Genomic DNA, 23,067 nt, shown 5'->3' on the forward strand with positions numbered 1-23,067 from the left:
GGAAGAATATGCTCAGCCTAGCTCAACCCGAAAGTACTGAAGAAAACAACTCAAGCCTCGAGTTGTTATATTGAAGGATTCGATGGGCAACATATTGAACCATGCAGGAAGCCGCAAAAGAAGATGTAAGGAATAAACAGAGTCGCGGTACCAAAGATAACTGGTCAATGTTCAGCCATTTCAGAAGGCAGCACATGATCCAGAATCTGTTGTGTCCACGCTGCTCCAAAGGCTTTGGCAGTAACCGGGGCTTCTGAAACTGGTGGAATTCTGATGGAGATGTTTCCACAAATGGCTGCAAGCGCTCACTGGTCCCCAACAAAAATCTGGAAGAGAGATACCTGGCCAACCCTCTGGAAGAGCTTGATATGTGTGCCCATTCCAAATAAATGTGACCCAATGGGATGCAGACATTGGTGAACAATAATCATTAACAGCCCTGGCAAGTACAATTTTTGCTTAAGATCATTCAAAAACAGTTGTACCCGTACACTGTCAGGGACGTGCCAGAAATGGGAGCCAGATTCAGAAAAAGACATGGAGGGAGGGATCTCATTGCTGATGCCGGATAGCATATTGGCTGAAAATGGAGATTAGCGCGGTGTTTATTCAGCTCTGTCTTGTTGAGTAAACCAACGCATTACGTAAATGAAGGATACCATTGTGCAGAACGAGTGTCTTCCTTGTGAGCTTTTCATGGTGTCCCCGTGCAGAGACCAAGAAGCAGGAGCATAACAGACTAAGGAAAAAGGAGCTACATGGTGTCACCACACTTCCTCAAGTGCACAAGCCAAGCTGAGCACATGACCTGAGAGTCTGGGCCATGTGAAGAAGCTGGGCTCAAGGGGCTCCGTGAGTGGAGGAAGGCTGCTTAATCACCTGCACTATGCAGATGAGACAGCCTTCCTTGGGAGAGTGATGAGAACTTGAAGCACTCACTGATAAAGACGGAAACAGCTTAGCATAAAGAAAACAAACGTTCTCATCCCTGGACCCATGAGCTGCGACATCCTAAACAGAGAAGGGTCTCGTGTTGCAGAAAAGACAGACGTTGTCAAGCATTTCATTTTACTGGGCTCCGCGGTCAGTGTCTATGGAAAGAGCATTCAGGAGCTCACACGATGCATTGCGTTGGGTCAATCTGCTGCACGAGACCTCTTTCAGGTGTTGAAAAGCAAGGAGGTCGCTTTGAGGTCTACGGTGCGCCTGACTCAGCCATGGAGTTTTCCATCGCCTCCTGTGCCTTTGGAAGTTGGACGGTGAATAAGGAAGACCGCAGAAGAAGTGCTGCATTTGGACCATGGTGCTAGGGAAGCATATCGACGGTACCATGGGCTGCCCAAAGGACAAACCCATCCGTCCTGCATGAAGCGCGGCCAGAGTGCTCCTTAGAGGACTGCCTCTCACACACTTGGGACATGTCATCAGGAGGGACCAGTCCCTGCAGAAGGACATTGTGCTGGGTAAAGGAGAAGACCCATGAACAAAGAGGAAGACCCTCAGCCAGGTGGATGGACCCAGCGGCTGCAGCGATGTGCTCATACGTCAGGACAGTGGGGAGGGCGGCACAGGACCGGCGATGATTCACTCTGATGGCCATCGGGCCTCTATGAGCGAGAACCGACTTGCTGGCATCTGACGACTCCGGGATCAAGAAAATAGGATCAACCTGGGTGTGACTAAGGCTCTCCTTAAGCAGAAGAAGGCGCGTCCCTTCCCCGTCACCTCTAAAGCCTTGTTTCCTAACAATAAGCACCAGATGGAGTGGCTGTCCCTGGTTTCCCTCAGCTCTGTTTATAACCCGCTCAGTCAGAAGGCGAGGGTGCCCAGAGCCATCCTGGAAGCTTCTGTCATTACTCATCTCCCGACCAGCACCCCTTGTCCTTCCCAGGGGCTCTTTCTCCATCACACGGAGGGGCGGCCCTGCGCACCAGGCCAGCGGCCACCTGATGGGCTCTTGCTCGGGGTCTTGCGAGCATTTGCAAATGCATCAAAGCGCCCCGAGATGTGCGGTACCCGTGTGCGCAGCCTGCACGGGCGTGCACCTCTGTCCTGCGTCTGTAAGATGGGGGCCTGGGCAAGGTCGGGATGTCATTGTCCAGGAAGAGAGCGCAAGAAAGGGGAGGGACACTGTCCCCGCTTTCTCCACGACAGCATTGGGTAGGCGCCATCCGAGGCTCCTGGGACCACGCAGAGGCTCTGCGCGCCCTCCCCGTGACGGATGGCCATGGCCACACTAATTTTCCCAGTGACCTTATCTAAATTAGTGAGAAAATAACCATTCAAATTTATGGCTGGTTACAATTAAGCCCTTTGATACCTTCTCATTAAACCCTCGGAGATTTATCTCTGTGTCCGTCCTTCGGCGATCACTTAGAAGTGATGGAAATGGAAATGAGTATTAACTGTCAGAGGGAGATGTTCCTGTTTATGCTAACTGGACTCCGTACCCTTCCTCTCAAATGGCTGCATTTTCCGTTCAGGCACCAGTTCCAGGCGGGCCCCCGAATAGTTCAGCTCCAGGTTGGCAACCCCCTTTCAAACTCAACCTCTGACAAGACACACAAAGCAAATGCCACTGTGTGTGTGTGTGTGTGAACCATTCCTCTTTATAGACCCCCCATGTTAGAACTCCACCCCATTTCCCACATCCCAGTACCTCAAGGTGAGTGTTCACGATGCATTACTCATTGGGCGTTGAGTTCGCCTCCGTAACATCGTGCCTAGGTTACCCCAGTTAAGCGCTCCCAAGCGGCTGGGCTTGGTGTTTCATTGTTTTGTTTTCCAAGCTCGTCTCCATGGAAAGTGAGTCAGGGGTCACGGTGGTGTGTCAGGTTGAGCGCTGGGGCTGCTCAGAGAGAGGTTTGAGGCTCGGACCCGCCAGCTGCTCCACGGGAGAAAAGCGGGCGTCTGCAACTGTCAGGACTAACAGCCTCAGAAACCCTGGGGAGCAATTCGGCTCTGTCCCACAGGGCCCTCAGAGTCAGAATGGCCCTCGTGGCCATGGACGTGGTTCTTGGCTGATCTGAGAAAAGACAGGTGTTGGTGTTTTGTTTGGGGTTTGGGCATGGGGGGTCACAAACACTCCCCTTAAACCAGTTACCATGTAGCTGATTGAGATGCACAGCGACCTCTGTGTATGTCAGAGGGCAGCAGTCCCCCACAAGGATTTCAGGCTGATTCAGATGACCAGGCTTTTCCTCCGCGCTACCTCCTAACTTTCCTTTAGAGCCGAGAGCCCCCCATCTGCCCCACCCAGGGAGTCCCACTCCCCATCACGCACTTCTGCTTGCCGGGACTCGTGCACCAGGCTTCGGGTGAGATGGGGGCATGCTCAGAAAGGGCAGCTGTCCAAACCCACCAGCTGCTCCTCCGGAGGAAACCGCGGCGCTCTGCTCCTGTAGAGATTTATGTCTCAGAAACCCCACCCAGGGTCGCTAACGAGTTGGCATCCACTCACTGGTGGTGGGCGGCCCCCCCGGGGAGGGGGGACATGTGTGGCCTGCATCCACTTCTGTGGCACCTGCCGCCAGCCCCTCATCTCTCTGCCCTGTCTCTTTCCTCCCCAGGTGAGTACAGCTACCTGGGGACCTCGCTTCGCCAGGTGGCCATCGAGCCCATGCCCTCCCTGCTGGACGTCAGGCAGCTCATCACGCTGTACGGGATCCTCCCCTTAGGTAACCAGCCTGAGCTGCGCACTGCCTGCCGCCTCCCACAGCCGAGCCCCGGGCACCGGCAAGTGTGGGGTACAGGCGGGCCTCGCCATGGTCCTACAGGAGGTCCGGGATGGCCTTGTGCTGAGCAAAGACGACGGGTGCGTCCTCCCGACTAGGAGTCCCCTTGGTCATTCTCACAAAAGTTCGCACTCTTTGGGGTGCATTGTTGCGCACCTGAGAGACCCTCAGACACAAAGCAGACGAGACGTCTCAAGGCCACTGTCATCAGACCTGCTCTCCCTCACCGTCCCGAAAGGGCAGCGTACAGCCAGCAGCCCCTGCAGGTTTCCAAGATTGTAACTTTTTTTTCAATCCCTCTTTGCTTTTCTGTGCTCTTTCTTTGTTTTTAATGGTTTTATTGGCACTGAATTCACACATCCCACGGTTCATTCATCCAGTCATTTCAAGAAGAATGGTACAATCATGACCACAATCGATTGTCACTCTGCACGGGACTAGAGAGCCCCGTCTTTCTCCCTGGCACACTGGGCAGCCACTCAAGCACCCCAACCCACTGCCATCAACGTGGCAACCGTGTGACCGGGCAGCACTTCCCCTGGGGCTGGGTTTCTGAGACTGGAACTCTCTCAAGCACACTTGCGAGACTACTCAAAAAAAGGGGGTTGGGGGAACCCCGAACCCACAGCTATGAGGTAGATTCTGACTCACAGCCACCCTATAAGAGAGTAGAATTGCACCTGTGGGTTTTCACAACCATAGATCTTCACGGGCACCACAAGTCTCAGTGTTCGCCCTCAGAGCAGCTGGTGGTTTTGAACTGATGACCTTGTGGTTAGCAGCCCCACTCACAATGCACCCCACCACCAGGGCTCCCTGAGAGACTGCAGTGTACTGTAAATAGAGCTCCTCTACACGGGGTGGGTGGGGGGTGGCTTGGAAGTGACTGCTGCTTTTTGCAGTGGCTCCCTCTGCGGTTGGCATGAACTGCAGCTTTCACAGCACCCACTCAGCACTGGGTGGTCAGAGAGGGGCAGACGAGGGGGCTGAACCTCACACCGAGTCCCCCAGGCTGGTGGGAAGTGCGGCCGGCCCCTGGTGCTCCTCTCAGACATGGGTGTCGCCCTGGGGTGATGGCCGGGGGGAGCCTCCCCCCAGAGGGACTGGGATCTCCCGCTGGCCTGAGTGCCCCCATGCCCTGGCCTTCCAGGTTCCCCCACGGTGCACGAGAAAGCGCCCCTGGTGAAGTCCCTGCTGCTGGCCGGGCCCTCTGGGGTCGGGAAGAAAATGCTGGTCCATGCCATCTGCACGGAGACTGGAGCCAACCTCTTCAACCTGTCCGCGGCCAACATCGCGGGCAAGTACCCCGGCCGCAACGGCCTGCAGATGATGCTGCACGTGGTCTTCAAGGTACCCAGGCATCCGCGGCTCCCCAGCTGCTCCTCCCCAGAGGTGTCCCCTCCGATCCTGGGGTCCCCCATCTTGAGATCATTTCTCCAGGCCAGCGATCCCCTCAGAGCTCCCGTCAAATCAAGTAGTGCTTGTGTCTGGCTGGGCACCCAACGTTAGGAACGGCTTTTCCATTGTATCAGAACCCTCCCAGCCCCGCCTGCCGGGGCAGCCCCTCTGAAATGCTCCCCAGGCTCAGTGGCGATGAGACCAGGACTGCTGGTGTCGGCCCTCTCTGCTGCGTCTGCCCCGGCACTTCCAGGTGCTCCCGCATGCATGGCCACTGAGCAGAGCTCCGTCCTCTGCATCAGCTCTTCATCCGTCTGGGCGGAGGGAGCTGGCTGGGAGCTGGGCTGACTGCCCGTTGGGAGGGGGGGGGCGATGGGGTGCACATGCCCAAATCAGAGCCACCAGCCAGCTGTGTGGCTCTGGATACTCTCATGGCCACCCTCACCCTGCCCGTTCCTCAACCAAAGTGAACAGCTTACAAGCACTGGTGCCAGGGTGCACCATCCACTTGACAAACAATGGTTCTCCGGCCCAGTTCACATAGCTAGCTAGCTGGGTAAGTGGGTGGGTGGATGGCTGAATAGGGGGGTGGATGGATGTGTGGGTGGATGAATAATGGCTGGATGGATGGATAGATAAATAGATAGATAGATAGATAGATAGATAGATAGATAGATAGATAGATAGATAGATAGATAGATAGATAGATAGACTATACACACACACATACAGGAACAGATAAACAAAAAGCTGGCCAAAGCACAGAGAATATTTACGTAGGACCAAGTGCACTATGATCGAGTCAGTTCTGACTTGTGATGATTTCACAGGACAAAAGTCAAGTAGTTTCTAATAACTTTCGAGACTGCGCGTCTTCATGGGAGCAGAGCAGAGCAGACCACCTCATCTTTCTCCTGCTCCCGTGGTGCAGGGCGTTGCTATCCTTTCACATGAAGCCTTACAAAATCTGACTTGCATTTGGCTGCATGACCGGGGTTGTTGTCGTCATTGCTGGCTGTCGGACTTCAGGTCTGAGTCACTAAACCCTACCCTGGCCCAAAAGAGTCCCATGATCTACCTCGGGCTGGACACCTGCCATCCAGAGGGTTTTCCTGGGCAAGTTTGCGCAAGTCCATCGCCAGGCCCTTCTTCCTAGTCCAGCTGAATCTGCATCCTGGAAACAGTGAGAGAGGTAGTGGCTGGCTGCACACGAGGTGCACCATCAAGGCCTTGAACCCAGGTCCCCTGCGTCGAACCCAGGTCCCCTGCAATGGTTCTACCACGGAACCACGTCAGCTTTGCTTGTGGATATTAAATAGTACTGGTCGGTCACTGTCGAAATGGTGTTTAATCCATGTTTCTCTTCTCGATTGGTTGTGTGCTTGCAGCTAGCTGGCGTGCCACAAAGGAATGTAGGTCCGTCTCAGTGTTGTTGGCCCACATTTATAACCCTCAGACCAGTGTTCAGGGCTGATGGGTAAGAGAGGTTTGGTTGGGGGGTGGAGGGTAAGATGGCCACCCTCCTCTCCCTCGTTTTCATTTCATTCGCCGTTACTGTTTCCCCTTGTGTTTCTGGAGGACACACATGAAGGAAGACACAGGCCACACATTTGCACAGCCCAGCCCATCGGGACAGGTCCCGGTGCCAAACCCCCACCTGCCAAATTCCCTGTGTGCTATTTCTTTAATTCCGCATCTTCTTTTTCGTCTTCTTCCGTTTTTTTCTTTTCCCACCCACCTTCCCCCCTTACAGCCCTGCCCCTCTCCCCCTCCCCAGCCCCCACCCCATTCCCCAGTCGAGTCTTAATCCTCAAATCTTCCCCTTTGGTGTGAAGACCCCCTGTCCCCCCTTTCTTCCTTGATGGCATCAGTGTCATGAAATAATCGACCTTCATGAGAGTAACTTTTTTGAGCACAATGTCAGTCCCCCGGCGCTGTTCATACCACGAGGGACGCATGGGGCCTCACAGCCCCATAGCGGACTATCTCAAACCCACGTGGGAGCCAGGACTGCCCCATCTCCTTGCTCCCTCCCTTGTCCTGGAGGAACAGGCAGGGGGAAACATTACATGCTGGGGTGTGGGCAAGGAGGAAGATGGGTGGGAAACAGCTGACTAGCATGCCTCTCACCAGGTCTGTGTTGCTCCGTCCCATATCCGTCATCACATATACTTTGGACCTGTCATCCAGGGAGCAGTCCCTGGAGAAGGGCATCGTGCTTCGTAAAACACGGGGTCAGCGAGTAAGAGGGAGTCCCTCCAGAGTCAGGTTGACGCCGTGGCTGCAGCGAGGGGCTCAGACACAGCCGTGACCGTGAGACCAGCACAGGACCAGGCAGCAGGTAATGCTGTCACCCCGAGGGTCACTCTGAGTCATAACAGCCCTGTGAAGTGTGTATCACCCTCAGCCACCTTTTCAGAGGAAGACACCGAGCTGAGCACGGTCATCAGGTCCCAGGCCTGCAAGATTGAGCGGCTGACCTGGGATTCTGCCTCACATGTTGTTTTTCTCCCGCCACAAGGCTTGGTACCAAGCAGAATTGATGCAGAGCCTAACAATCGCATCCCAAAGTGCATCTTCGTGGAGTCTGGAAGAATGCATGCTGCTCTGAAGCCTCTGTTTCCCTATGGGTGGGGCTCGGGGGCCACGTCTTCTCCGGCCGTTTGCCCCGTTCCATTGGGCTGTTGGGGCTGTGGTCTCCGAGAGCCCTGTAGATGTGTTCTGAATACAAGTTCCCTGCCAGACATGTGTTCAGCAAATGTTTCCCTCCCAGTCCGAAGCCCACCTTTTCCACTCCTCCCCCAGCTTTTTATTCATGCGCACACGCGGTCTTGCCAATTCCAGGAGGAAGGTGGTAGCCTGGCCTCTAGCTGCGATGGTGGATTTCCAGGTTTCTCCCTTCACTGCTGTCTCCTGGGAAGGCGGAAGTTTGAATCCCTGCTCAGTCTCTGGGATTCAGTGAAGCGCTGTCCTAAGACACAGCCACGTGGAGATTGCCCCGTCTTCCTGTTGTTGTTTGTGGTTGCTGTTGTTAGACCTGAGCACAGCCCCTCCGCCTTCCTTATGCACACCCTCTATGGGGGGACTTGGACCCCTTTCCTTTCCAACATCCCTGTGTGTGTCGCTCCAGTCCAGGCCTTGTGGACAGCACGTCGCCCGTCTTCCTTTCTCTCTCAATCTGAGACTGCTCTTGTTTGTGGACTTGGACTCAGCCCAGGGACAGACAACCAACAGGACCCCGCCGGGCCCTGCAGCAGCCTCACGATGGAGCACAGTGCTTTAGCCACTGACCCTGCCCACTGACCCTCTGCCTCAGCCATGGTGTTCCGACCCACAGTGACCCTGTGCACAATAAAGCACAACACTGCCCAGCCCTACTCCGTCCTCAACAATCCTCCTAACATGTCAGCCTATTGTTGCAGCCACTGTGTAAATCCATCTCGTCGATGGATTAACCTTCGCCAGGGCCTGGTCTCTCCTGGCAACATGTCAAGCCAGTAGCCCAGCTATTTTCTAAGGACTGTTCTTCCAAGACAGTGTGACTCTGATAATAGCGTGCGTTTAATCTGCGGGTTTACTCCCTTACTTTAAATGGAAGCCCTGGCTGCTGCACCCCATGTGTGTCCCGCATTGCTAGGCCAGCTTGTCTTGGTTCTTCTGCTTCTCCTGGCCTGCATGTTAGGGGCTGTAGTTGTGCCATCTGGTCGGCCCTGGCCCATAGCAACCCATGCACCACAGAGGAAAACGCTGCCTGGTCCTGCATCATGCTCATGATTGTTCCAATGTCCAAGCCCATTGCTACAGCCGCTGTGTGAATCCAGCTCATGAAGGGCCTTCCTTTTATTTGGCTGCCCCTCCATTTTACCAAACATGATAGGACCAACATGTCCAAAGTGTGTAAGTTGAAGCCTTGCCACCCTTGGCTCTCAAGAGCACTCTGGCCGTCCTCCTTACTAAACAGATTGGATTGTCCTGTTGGCTGTCCGTGGTACTCACAATCTTCTTCTCCAGCACCACCGTTCAGAGCCATCCATCCTCCTTCGTCATCTTGATTCAGTCCCCAGCTTTCACGCGCGCAGGAGGTGATGGAAAACGCCACGGCTCAGGTCAGCCGCACCTGAGTCCTCAAAGTAACACCCTTGCCTTTCAGTTACTCCCAAGAGGTCAGTGCAGCAGATTTGCTGAGTGCAGCGCGTCTTTTGATCTCTTGGCTGCTGCTTCCATGAGCATTCATCGTGGGTCACTCAATGACAAAATTTTTAAAAAGACAAAATCCTTAACAACCTCAACTTTTTCTCCGTGGATCCTGATATTCCCAGTTTTCACCTTGGGTCATCTCCATCGGGCTGGATTCAAGCTCATTGGCACGTCCATCTCCCACCGTCTTCCATGTGCTCTTCATCCCACCTCGTGGGCTTTGTGTGTTTCCAGCTCCAGAATGCTCCTTGCTCTGCTGCACCGCCCTGTCGCCGTAAGCGTCTCTTCCTTTCCTTATTCAGGCCGGGCTGCTTGGCGCTCCTTTAGACCTGTCCTGCCGGCTCTGGCCACTGGGTCATCTTGGGGTCTGCTTCTTTGGAACTGTTTATCCCTTGACCGTGCATGTGTCCGATGAGTAACTACATCGTATAGCAGATATTGCGGATGATGATACATGGTGCAGATTCTGAAGCACGCTGGCAGCTGCTCCCCTGACTGAATGTGCGGGCGGCTTTTCCCCATTCTGTTAGGGTGAGTTATTGAAGGTCGGTCCCAGGTCAGTCCCCGGGGGCGTAGTCTTGGAGAAACCTGTGGTGTTTCCTGAGCTCCTCCGGCGTGACAGCTGCTGGGGCTCCTGCTCAGTTTTTCTAACTCTCCATCTCTTCTTCCCACCGAGCCTGCATCCATCAGTCAGTCAGTCGCAGCCCTAGAGTCTGTTCTGACTCACAGAGACCCAAGAGTGCATGGCAGAACCACCCCTGTGTGTTTCTGAGACCGTAACTCTTTGCAGGGGTAGAAAACCTGGTCTTTCTCCTGCAGAGCTGCTGGTGATTTCAAACTGCTGACCTTGAGATTGGCAGCCCAACTCGTACCCACTGCGCCAGCGGAGCTCCCTCAGAGCTTGAGGGCAGGCTAGCATCACCCGGGGTGGGGGGGGGGAGGAGACAGAGTCTGCCTGCTGCCTGCCAGCTCTGAGCACTGCCCTCCTCAGAGAAGAGCAGAAAAAGTCCGTGCTGTGTCCCTGAAGAGGGAACCTTGACACGGGACCTTGTGTGCCTGCAGGGCCAAATTGTGTTGCCTTTCTGTACTGTCAGGAGCCCTGGTGGCATAGCAGTGACTTGTTGGGCTGAAATCTGTGAGGTTGGCAGTTCAAAACCACCAGCCGCTCCTCCCTGGGAAGGAAGTTGGAGCTTTTCTACACCTGTAAGGAGTGACAGTCTCAGAAGCCCCTGGGGGCAATTCTACCCTGTCCTGCAGGAGCAGCTCTGAGTCAGAAAGAACTTGACGGCAGTGAGTGATACTGTCGGGCGTACCCAAATCCTCATAAGCAACCACGGGCAGACAGAAGGGCCCCCTGCACCAAGCAAGTCTGGACTGGCACGGAGCCCATGATACCCCCTGTATGTGCATCAGCTTCTGTCCTCAACTTCCCTTGCACACATTCACTTGACTCCTCATTAAACCCTGGGAGATGGCATGTCATGGTCCCATTTCACTGGTGGGAACACAGGCCTAAGTGCACTCCACCCCCACCAGGCATTCCAACCACAGCTCCTCATTTTCCCCTCCCTCCCTGCTCCCCCCTCCCTCATGAACCCTTGATAAATTATAAATTATTATTTTGTCAAATCTTGCCCTGCCTGACATCTCCCTTCACCCACTTTTCTGTTGTACATCCCCCAGAGAGGAGGTCACATGTAGATCCTTGTAATTGGTTCCCCCTTTCCAATCCACCCTCCCAGTACCGCAACTCACACCACTAGTCCTGAAGTGATCATCTGCCCTGGATTCCCTGTGTTTCCAGTTCCTATCTGTGCCAGTGTACATCCCCTCATCTAGCCAGCTTTGTAAGGTAGAATTGGGGTCATGATAGTGGGGGAGGAAGAAGCATTCAGGAACTAGAGGAAAGTTGTATGTTTCATCGTTGCTACATCACTCCCTGACTGGCTCGTCTCCTCCCTGATACTCTTCTGCAAGGGGATGTCCAGCGGCCTGCAGATGGGTTTTGGGTCTCCACGCCGCACTCCCCCCGTCATTCGCTTTATGGTTGTTTTGTCCGATGATGCTAAGGGCCATTCCTGCACTTGCTGTGGTCAGCAGCACAATGCTTCTATGGGGGGGGGTAGGCGGCCACGGAGGAGACTCACTGCCACGGAGTCGGTTCAGACTCGTGGCAACCCCATGGGACAGGGTAGAACCACCCCCCGCGAGTTTCTGAGAGCCTTTGTCTTTCTCCTGCAGAGTGGCTGGTGGTTTTGAACTGCCAACCTTGCCGTTTACAGCCTGAATCATGACCTCTACACCACATGGGCTCCTGTGTTTCTATTTGGGTGGTGGTGGGGGGCTGAGGGGGGCATTTCCTATAAGAAATGTCATTTTTAAGTGGTGCTATTGAGTCACTCCAGCTCATAGCAACCCTGTGCACAGCAGAACATACGGCCTCTGGTCCTGCACCAATTCCCCCCACCCCCATTAGCCTATTGCCTAAACCTCCTTCTTTTACTAAAGTGGTGGGAAGAAAACAGGGCCCGTCTCATTGTGGAGGAAATCTCGAAAACATGCTCCTCTCACCCAGGAGCCCCAGTGGCACAGTGGTTACAGGCTAGGCTACTAGCTGCCAGGTCAGCAGTTTGAATCCACCAGCTGCTCTATAGGAGAAAGTTGAGACTTTCCACGCTGTTGACCTGACCCCTGGGGACCTCGATCCTCTCTGCTTCGTCCTCCCCTGCGATGCTGCAGCCCCTTTGTTCAGTCTGGAGCAAAGGGCGAAGGTGCTTCCCGCCAGGCTGACCGCATGGAGGGTGCTGGTGCCCCAGGATTCCGCACCCCTCCTGGCTCCGCTGGGCTCACAGCTAACAAACAGCCTGTTGGTTGGGCAGCAGGGACCCCCCAGAAGAGGTACCTGGCAGTCAAGGGCAGGGCCCATAGCCCCAGAGCTTCTACTCTGAATTTGAGCTTGAAGATTGATAAAGGGACAGGCATTTATTTGCTAAGAGCATTGGCCCCACCTGCGTCAGGTGGTATTCAATAACACGGACGGTGCAAAGGCTAGATGTGAGCCCGAAAAACTGAGCTGGCGGGGAGCAAGCGGGAGCAGCTGCAGGGCCGGCCCACATCTGCTGTGAAGGCTGAGAGGGGGTGTGCATGGAGCCCCTTTAAAAAAAACCTGAGGGTCCTCAGAGTCGGCTGGCCCAAGATCTCTCCCTCCCTACCTTCCTCGGGGTCTCTGAGAACCTAATCAAACAAGGGAGCCCTCATGGTCGGTCAGCTTTGGCCGGCCTCCCTCTCCTGATCCACTCTGCTACCTCAGTTGACCTCGCTGTCCCTACAGGGTCAGCCCAGCAGGCCCCACCCACTCTGCTCTCAGGGACCTGCCTGGTGACCATCGTAGGCGAGTGGTCAGCTCCCTCCCGGAGCCACTGTGACTCCGTCCAAGACAGCGCATGAGAAAGAGCATGTGAACCAGCGGAGGAGCAGACTAGCAAGGCTGTAGGCACCAAGGATCTTAAGCAAGTGACTTCAGGGCCGTAAAGTGTCCCCACCTTGCAGGGAACTCAGACCCTGCCCCAGCTCGGCCCCTCCCCATCCATGATCACGGGCGGGGACAGGGCCTCAGCATCCAGATGGCCGACGGAGTCTCATGGAGACCCCGGGCCTGTCAGAGTGGAACTGTGCCCCCGGGGAGCAGGGGGTGTGTGGGGGGGTCTCAGTGGCTGGCTTTGCACAAGTAGTTTACCAGGCCTGTCTTCTGAGCCGCCTCTGGGCGGACCTGAACCTGCAACCATCGGGTTGGCAGCCAGTCTTGATTACCGTGCACCCACTGAGGGGCTGCTTCTCTAGCCTAGGAGAGACTGGTTCTGGGGGTGGGGGTGGGCCGAGGGTCTAGCAGTGTGTCTAGGGAACCAAAGCCAGCAAGCCCGTCGGACCCCTGGCCGGTTCACAGAGCTTCCCAGCGTTGGCCGACATGGTCTTCTCTCCTGGACTCAAAGACTGACTCCGACGTTTCATAGGGCCAAAGAGCCCTCTGCTGGCAGCTGCGGTAAGCTCGCCGCTGTAACTCCCGTAAAGTTCAATTATGAATTAATTACATTTAATTGCCCATGACCTCAAACCATCTATGGGCAATTTAAAGGAAGCCTCTTCATAGCTAAATGAAAATTAAAAGAGCAAAGAATTCCATTTTTCATTAACAAATTGGCACCGGGCTTCTTGGCGTCCACATGTGCTGGAGAAGGCGGAGCAGGGGCCCCCTCCCACTGGAGAGGGCAATCGGACAATCACCAGGAGGTCCCCGTGGCTGTCCTTGTCACCAACTGCAGTGGCTGGCGAGTGGCCAAGATGCTGGAAGCTGGACCCTAGCACAACAGACGCCAGTAGGACCACCCGGCGTGGATGGGTTTCAGCAGAGCTTCCAGAGTAAGACAGACTGGGAAAGAGCCACTCCCAGTCAGTCGGCTTCCTTGGAAACAGGCCGGTTGAAAGCCTCATGGATTTTGGTGGCTAGAATCATCAGGTGACACAGGAGCCAACGTGACTGCACAGCACCTACCAGCACCAACAGGAGGCTAAGAGGAGGCCCCAAGAGGACAGAGGGGGCAAAGCACCAGGCTACCAGCCCAAACGTTGTTGTTGCCCACCCAGAGGCCGCCTGCTTCTGAGAGGCCCCAGCCTTGAGAACTCCCCAACCTGCAGCCTGGGGTCACCTCACTGCTTCACTGTTGAGGACGGTGCTCCCCAAACTGTCAGGCATACAGCCACAATGCTAACCAAATCCATGTTCCATCCGCAAGACAACATTCAGGATGGGGCTGTGCCACTCTGTTGTGGGACGGGCGGGAGAGGGAGACTCGCCATGCTCCGTGAGCAGAGCCACACCTGGGTGGCACGGTCACAGCTTCGCAAACAAGTGTGGAAAGGCCTGCAAAGACCAGAAGCACATGGTCCTGGACTCCAGGTCTGGTGGGTCACCACTGCCACATCTGTGGTCCCCTATACAGAAAGCCTCATCTTTCTCTCAAGGAGCGGCCGGTGGTTTCCAACTGCTAACCATGTGGTTTGGAGACCAGCATGCAGCCCACGACACCATGTTCCATCAAATGTGCTTGCTCCTCTGTGCCAGGAAATGTAGAGGGCCTCCTGGGATTGCTCCTGTCCTGAGCCCGTGAACACGCTTGGAGGCCCCAGAAGGCCTCCCAGGCCTGGGGGCCCCCTGCACAGACTGGCCCCTGGATGGCCCTCCCTAGATGTCATATGTGGGTGATCACGGGGCCCAGGCCCCTCTTTGGGCCAGAAATCAGCTACTGGGAAACTCACCAAGGTTCCCTTGAGCCTTCTTGTTCCCTTAAGTCGTCCTTGTCCAGGAGGCTGCCAATGGAGAGCACCGGGGATCCCGGCCTCCCAGCTCTGCCCAGAGCTGAGCCGTCACCATGTGGTCCCTTCACTGAGAGAGCACCCCCCCCCCCGAGGGAGGGCAGGAGGTGGGAGGGCACCAGGGGGAAAAGAGTCATGAAAACCAGGGACACGTAGAGACCATGAGTGCTGTCATCTCATGGACTGCTGGTATCTGTTCCCATGACTCTGAGACCTGAAGAAGTAGATGGTGCCCGGCCACCACTACCAGCTGCTCTGAGAGGGAGGGATCACATTAGGAGGCCCTGGATAGAGTGGCAGAAAGATATGAGCCAAAATTGAAAATCATGAAGGAGACCAGGTGTGTTGGCCAGACAGAGATGACCCTTGGCCACCTGTGGAGTCTGAAATGGAGCTCACTCCTGTGGCTCAACTCACAGCCCAAAAGCAGAAGGGCCTTCAGAAGGAATAGTACAGGCCTGGTGGCATAGAGGTTACAAGTTGGGCCCATAAACACAAGGTCAGCAGTTCGAAACCACCAGTCACTCTGTGGGAGAAAGACGAGGCTCTCTAGTCCCATAAAGAGTTTCAATCTCTGAAACCCATGCCGGCAGTTCTACCCTGTCCCACAGGGTCACAATGAGTCTGATCAACTCGATGGCAGTGGTTTGGTTTGTAAGGGGAGCAATGCCACTGGGGAGGTAACCTACCTTAGGATAACTGACCATTTGGGGTCCAGAGGGTAGCCTTCACCCAAAGACAGAGCTCAGAGGGCTGGCTTAGGAGAGAAGGCTGAATAGAGACAGGAAACACAGGGAACAGGGGAAGGGGATTACATTGAGAGGTTTACATTGAATGGGATGAAACAATGTATAACAACCATTGGCTATAAAATTGATGATCTGTAAACCTTCTCCCAGTTCACAATACACGTGTGGGACATCTGAGGGACAAATACATGCCATTCAATACATGACTGGAACATGAGATTGCACTTCATCACAGCCCTGGCCTAAGAACAGTGAGTGGTATGACACGGCCCTACTGGATGGCTCCAGGTACGTGCTCTCATAGCATGATCACATAGCCAGCCGTGTGCACTGACTGAATCAGATGATGCCCAGCTAACAGAAAGAATTGCGCCTGGGGTTTCAGCCTGGGGTTTCAGCTAAGTCCACACAGAGGAAGCACACCAGCCTGCATGATCCAAGGATGGGTAATAGTAAGGTCCGAGACCAGAGGAGGAACCCGCGTTAGAGCTTAAATGCTGAGCACCTGGTTCGCAGAAGGCCGTGGATGAGAGTGAAGGACCAGAATCCACTTGCGGTGTCCCCACGTGGATCGAGGCTCCGGTGAGCCCCTCTGAAGATGGACCAGGAATGAGAGTGCCGTCGCTGTCGGACAGAGCGCCCTGGAAAGCGGACCCATGCAGACCAGATTAGGTCAAGATTAACACCTGATGGTCTGATCTCCCTTTGGACCCTTTTTAAATGCGTTCGAGGTTTTTACGTGGCCGCTTTCTTTTCAACGCAGGCTTTCCTCCGTTTCGCCCGGCCATTGCTGCTGGTTTCTGTTTGTGTTCGTGGTGGGCATGGTTTTCTGCGTATGAAATCCAGAACGGGTAATTCTCGAGAGCGAATGCCTGGATTAGTGGTTTCTTCTTTTATTAGTAGTAGTAACGGTTTGATTGGCACTTAATCCACATATCACACAATTCCATAGTTCAGTCGTATCGAGAAGAGTTGTACAGTCATTACAACAATCAATTTTAGAACAGTTTCTTATTTTCCCCCCATGGTTAGATTGCTTTTCAAATGAGTTGTGTAATTACCATCAGTTCTATTACTCCCTCCCCTCTCCCACATATATTGTCTGCTCCCCCAGCCCCTTACTCTCCCAACTCCCCCTCCCCACCCTGCAGCCCCTATAAACCTTTTCCTCCCTGTGTGTCCACTCCTGGGCTTCACAAACTGGAAAACCCAACAGGAGCAATAAAAACAACAGAAACAAAATAAAGTGGTAAGGATAAAATAATACTAATACAGAGATAAAAACACAAAGAGTGAGTAAGAAAGGAAAGACTGCCATCGGTATTTAAAAGGCCAAGGAAGAAATTTTGGGCATGGAACCAGCAAGAAATGCTTGCACCTAGAATTTCAGGTTAGGTCAAGGGGGAGGTCAACTTGACCACGTATCAAGTTCGATGCAGTCTGCGCACGAGTACAGTGGTCTCTGTCTGAGAGGAAAGCTGTTTGAGACCCTTGCCTGTAGCTAGCCAGATGCTCTGCCGATGGGTCTGGGGCCCCCACTGCCCCCCACAGCCTTCTACCAACTGGGGGCTCGCAACCTTAGGCTCTGCCACTTTTCCCTTCGTCATATTTGGATTTGGCGTTTCTTAAGGGTGAGGCAGGGTAGGAGGGGCGGGCGGGGCAGAATGGGGAGCCAATAACAATGAGTACAAGGAAGAAGAAAGTGTGGTAAACGGAATTGCGGTGGTGCCCGCACAATCCCTGTCACTCTCCCTGGAGTGGCTATTCAATTGCATGATGTGTGGATTAGATGTCAGAGAAGCTGTGTCAGTCCGGGTGACTAGAGGAACAAAATCCTAGACACTCAGGTGTGGGCGAGCAAGAACTTGATATCAAAGAGCAATTGTACATTAAGAAAACAGCCCAGCCCAGATCAAGTCCATACGTCCGATATCAGCCCATATGTCTGTTACCAGTCTATAGATTCTACTTCAGACTCACGCAGCACATGCATTGACGCCGAATGCAGGAAGCTCACAGGCCAGTGGGTGGGAAGTCTTGTGGCAGTGGAAGCATCTCAGCGCTGCCGTGGCTCCACGTGGCTCCTCCAGCTCCAGGGCTCCGGCTGCATCAGTGTGGCTCCACGTGGCTTGTCAACGGGGTTGTCAAGCAGAGAGTGTATGGGGGTCTGGCCTCCGGCAAGCGGTGTATCTCCGTGGCACCACCAAATGAGGTCATCAAGCTGTGACCTGATGGGCCGGTTAGACTCCACCCCTCCGCAAGTTGACGCCAGATTATGTAACCAGCATGGAAACAGGTTTTTGTTTGGTTTTTTAATTTTTTTCAAGCCGAGACAAAACCGGAGTCTGAGTTCGTGAGTTTGAAGACAAAGCAGAGCCCTTTGCCCTGAAGCCCATGCCTACTCGAGGGCCCCCACCCCCACGTGATGAGACCTGCTCCCACAGAGGGTTCCGCTGCCCCATCGCCAGGCCTGGCCTCCATGGCCCTCGGTTAACTCAGGTTACCAGTCCAGCGCAAACGGTGTGTGTCACAGGGACCTTGTGTAGACAGACCAGGTCTGGAACCCCCTCTCCTGGCCTCAGTTTCCTCCTCAGTCAGAGGAGGCCTGAGGCTGGCACTGCCCATGTGCAGAGTAACTTGAGCTCCTTCGGGCGGGGGCGGGGAGGACACACAGAAGTGGTGTGGTGGGTGGCGTCTCCGTGTGCTGGTGCTGTTGTTGACAATGAATATTCCTGCGTTTCAGCCCTTCCCCAAAAGCCATCCCCCAAGAAGAGCTCCTCCCCACGGCCCCGCTGCCCCACCCGAAGCAGGTTAACATCCTGGGAAAGAGATTCTCCCCAGGTCTGTGTCCAAAAACAGAGAAACGGAGAAGCACAGGAAGGCCGGAATTCCCCCGCCGGCTCTAAACGCGCCCAAGAGCTCAGAGAACAATGTCAGACTTTGAAATGGGTGGAACCAGGGCCACACTTTCAAAGCCCCCTCTTAAGCCAGGTGTCGCCCCAAAGTGACCCCGGGTCAGCAAGGCTCCTGTACCGCACGGCCGTCCACGCGGCCGACTTTGTGGAGAGCGGAGCAAAGGAGCCCGCTCAGTCTTGCCCCGCGCGCGTCTGTCGTTCCCATTAAGGCCGGGCCCTCGGAGAGCAGCGATGGATGGAGAAGCCATTGCTCTCCAAGTGGGCATGGAGAGCCGTGACTGGCTGTCTCGGGAAGCTCGTGACGACCCTGTGACCCAAGACGAGAGAGCATGGTTGTTGTGAACAGTTTCTAAATCGGGTTTTTTCCTGAGGAATTTTAGGAGGACGGAGAGTAAGACTATGCCTCTGTTTGCCACCTGATCTCTTCCCTTACTGCTTAAGAGCCTTTCCAAGGCCATCTCCTTGTCCGCTACCCGGTCTGCCGATGGGGCAGCTGTGGACGGAAACACCAAGACACTTTTTGAAGGACGAGGTTCATCCGGGAGCCCTGCTGGCACCGTGGTTATGGAGGGGGGCTGCCAGCCACCAGGTCAGCAGTTTGAAACTGCCAGCCACTCTGAGGGAGAAAGATGAGGCTCCGTAAAGAGTTCCCATCCTGGAACCTCACAGGAGCAGTTCTCCCCTGTCCAGGGGGGTCGCTGTGACAGCAGGAAGTTGGCTTTTGGAAGGTTCATCAGGCCAGCCCTCCTCGGACAAGTTGGCTGACCACACTGGCTGACCAAGTGGCTAACGGCAGTGGAAGGGAAACTGAGACCGTGAGGGGCTGGAAGGATAGGTGGGACTGGAAGTGATGGGGTGGGGGTGGCAGACAAATGCTGACATCATGAGATGCGGGGATGAGGTGAGACACTAGGTCTTTGTTCTGGAAAATGGTCTGGGGGAGCCACAAAGGGAATGGGCGAGAATCAGGGGTAGAGGGGAGATGCTGGGCCCAACTCTGGCCCTTGGGGTCTGGGGGCTTCCAAGAGGCAGGTGCCCTGGAGGGGGGTGAAGGATGGAGCTACAGGGGTTGGCTTCCAGCAGCTGGAGGTCCTTGGAGCCACTGGGGTGCAGGAGGTCACCTGCAGACAGCCCCAGGAGGGGGGCGGGGAGGTAATGGGGGAGCAAAGGAATGAGGACCGAGTCTGAGGGAACCCAGCTGCATCAGGACCGCACCATGGGTGCCTCGGGGAGCACACGGCGGGGGTACTGGGGAGGTGGTGCCGGCCAGAGGCTGTGCAGACAGGCCAGCTAGCACACCCAGGCTGCCTCCCCAAGGACTCTAATGAGAGGGGCTAGATTATTCCACAAGGACAAGGCTGCCCCAACCCTGCCTACTCCTCACTCACCGGCCCCCGCCTTGCAAAGTCCAGAGCATGCACTGCCTTCAGCGCTCCTGGTACCCAGCCCCCGCCCCCAATCCAGCTGTGTGCCGCCTCCCAGGGCTTCCATCTGGGTGGGCACTGCCCGGGAGGCCCCTCTTCTAGTCTCTGTGAGTCAGCACTGACTAGGCCCAGCCGGGGAGTGCTCAGACGATGATGACTTTGCTTGTTTGTAAAAACATCTTTAGGGCTCACGGGTAATTCTTTAATTGTCCTGAGGGACAGGGGGGCTCTTTCTTCCATCTCCAAAGCTTGGGCTGATTGGATATGTGGGCATCCTGCTCAGAAACCAGGGACAGTCACTGTCTACTCAGCCATTGGTGCCAAGACTCAACGCCAGTGTCCAGGCCAAAAGGGAGCCCCCACAATGTAGGCCACCCCCAGTTCAGCAGAACCCTCAGTATCTGGCTGGAGCATCCTCGCATGCACAGGGTGGGAGCTGAGCACCCCTACCCAGGTGTCGGCACCTGTGGGTGAGACCCTCAGCAGTCCTTCCCTACCCCATTGGCAGGAGGTGCTACCAGCGTCCGCAGACATCTGTCCGCAGCACCCATAGTGGACCCCAGGGTCCTGGGGAGCCCCCACATGATGCAGCCCTGGGGTGAGAGGTGGGGAGTCAGATGTGCACCCCAGGGCACGGAGTATTCATTCGACAGCCCCTGTCACCTTCCCCCCTTGCCAGGTGGCCCGGCAGCTCCAGCCATCCGTGGTGTGGATCGGAGACACGGAGAAAACCTTCTACAAGCGGGTGCCCAACAACGAAAAGGAGGTGAGGGCAGTTAAGAGCCCCATGTGGCCGTCTCATCCCTGCAGGGGGGTGCCTGGCCTCAGAGCCACTGGCCTGCTCACAGGACCTAGGGCGGGGGGAGCACGGCTCAGGAGAAAACAAGGAGGGGTGAGGAGAGGGGCCGGGAGGGGAGGGGGCTGGAAGGCTGTCCCAGGATGCCAGGCAGGAAGGAAACATCGCTATCCGAATTTCCTATTGTTCAGAGTAACAAACAGCAAAAGAGTCCCAAGTTGGGAACAAAGGCCTCCTGAGTCCCAGTGTTCCCCTGACACCCCTTCAATTGCTTCCTTCCACCCTTTCTCTCCTGCCAGTGCCCCTCCCCCACGCTTCCACCCCAAAATCACCGGCAAATTTCCCACGCGTTCAAAAGAAAGAACACACATCTTTCTTTGCAGCTACTGATGCTTGTTACTGCGTGCGTACTGGCATCAAAGCCGGTAGTGGCTGTGAGGCTCTGATTACATTCGAAGGGGTTTGATCACTTCTGATCCTGATGCGTCATTTTGAGCAGGGAGAGGTGGTTTGAGCTTCATCTTTTCTCTCCCCCTCCCCCCCAAAGGAGTCTTGCTTGTTCCCTGGTTCCAGAAAGGTTTGAAGCGACCTCTGGTTATTTAACAGGGACTCCGGTAGTTAGCTCCCTCTGCTGGCGGAATGTGCAAAGGTCCCCGTCTTGGGGGAATGAAAAGCCCAACCACCAAACTCACTGCCGTGGACAGTACGTGCCATGCCGGTCACAGCAGCCCCACAGGGCCGGCTGGAACATCCCCTGTGGGTGTCCGAGGCTGTGGCTCTCTGCAGGAGTTGAAAACCTGGGCTTTTGCCTGTGGAGCAGCTGGTGGATTTGAACTGCTATGGTTGGGAAGGAGGACTGGGGGCAGGGTGGCGTGTAAGCCAGGGTATCCTAAACAGTGGCCGGCAAAGCTCTGTCTCCTAGAGGGGCACTCCGTCGGGCCTACTGATCACCTGAGGCTGTGTCCTCCGAGAGCAGCCGAGCCCCTCTGAGCGTGCGCTGCTGTAACAGTGGAGTCTGGCTGGCGCTGGCGGCTGCCACACCTCTAGCAGCTGCAAGAACCTCCAAGGCCAACTGGCCAGCTTCTGTCCTCTCATCCTTCGAGCTGTTGTTGCCATCGCCATCACGCCTTCTGCTCACCTACACACCCACACCTCACCTGCACACCCACGCCTCACCTGCACAGCCCTGCCACACTCATCTGCATACCTGTGTCCTCACCTGCACACCTGTGTCCTCACCTGCACACCCACACCTCACCTGCATGCCACTGCCCCACTCACCTGTATACCTGTGCCCTCACCTGCACACCTGCATACCCACACCTCACCTGCATACCCACGCCTCACCTGCATACCCTTGCCCCATTCACCAGCACACCTGTGTCCTCACCTGCACAACCACATCCTCACCTGCACTCCCCTGCCCCAATCACCTGCACACCCACATTCTCACCTGCACACCTGTGTCCTCACCCACAGCCCTGTGCCCCAGCCAGGTACACACTCCAGCCTATGGGAAGACAGGTGCATGAGGAGGGTGGGCAGGGCCCTGGAGGACAGCTGAGCAGGAGTGAAGCCCAGGCTTAGTGGGCACAGCCCAGGGTGGCGGTGCTACAGAGCGGGCAAGCTCAGCTGCTTACAAAAGGGGGGAGGTTTGAGCCCACCCCTTGGAAGAAAGGCCTGGTGATCCACTTCTGAAAACTGAAAGCCCTGCGGAGTGAGGCTCCGTCTGAGACACGCCGGGCACACGTAGACGGGGTTGCTGTGCCAGGCAGGAAACCAGCTCCCTGCCCTCCCACTCCCGCCACCGCCGCAGCTCCGACATGGGACCCAGTCAAAGACTGCTTTTCTCCCTTTATTCTCAGCTGTCAACAATCGGGCACTCATTCAGTTCTCTCTACGTCCACGTTCAAGTGTCGGCCGGAGGGTGATTACTTGGGGGAGCACAAATCATGCCCAGGGAAATGCCACAAACACTGGGCCTGCATGCCCAGTGACCAGGGGGCCTGTGTGGAGCCTCCACATGCCCAGGCCCAGATAGGGCTGCAAGAGACAGCTCACCCACACACTAGGGCCCAGACTCCCACCATAGCATCCTCACCTCCAGCCCAGCACCCCAGCCAGCAGGGAGGGGAGAAGATGGAGAGCCTTGTTCCAGGCACCCACTCCTCTGCCCTATGTGTCCTATCAGGGCAGTCCCCAGAGCCCCCAGAGAGGAGGGCAGAGTGGGCATCCGGGAAGCCTGGCCCTCCCATCCCAGCCTCAGCCTCCCCACAGACTCACCCTTGTGAGTCTCCGAGACACCAAACAGCCTGGCCTGTGCAGCATCAGACAGCTGCCCTGCCCCACCACCCTTAGAAGATGGGGCCTGGCTGGTCACTGTGCTGTAAAGGAGTAAGTTCTGACTGCAGAACCACACGGATGAGCCGCCAAAGGCCGGTCACAGGGCCACCCAGGAATGACCCCACTCACTCATCATTCTCA

General features: G+C 55.6%; 1 protein-coding gene across 1 annotated transcript in view; it reads left to right on the forward strand.

Annotated features, from left to right (window-relative positions):
* Positions 1-23,067, forward strand: part of DRC11 (dynein regulatory complex subunit 11) — a 166,435-nt gene that overhangs the window by 129,743 nt on the left and 13,625 nt on the right. The window contains exons 15-17 of the mRNA XM_075530131.1: positions 3,570-3,677; positions 4,885-5,084; positions 20,467-20,553. Of these exons, the coding sequence (XP_075386246.1) occupies positions 3,570-3,677; positions 4,885-5,084; positions 20,467-20,553 (395 nt within the window). The remainder of the gene's footprint in view (positions 1-3,569; positions 3,678-4,884; positions 5,085-20,466; positions 20,554-23,067) is intronic.

The sequence above is a fragment of the Tenrec ecaudatus genome, chromosome 13 (assembly GCF_050624435.1).
Source record: "Tenrec ecaudatus isolate mTenEca1 chromosome 13, mTenEca1.hap1, whole genome shotgun sequence".
Lineage (NCBI taxonomy): Eukaryota > Metazoa > Chordata > Mammalia > Afrosoricida > Tenrecidae > Tenrec > Tenrec ecaudatus.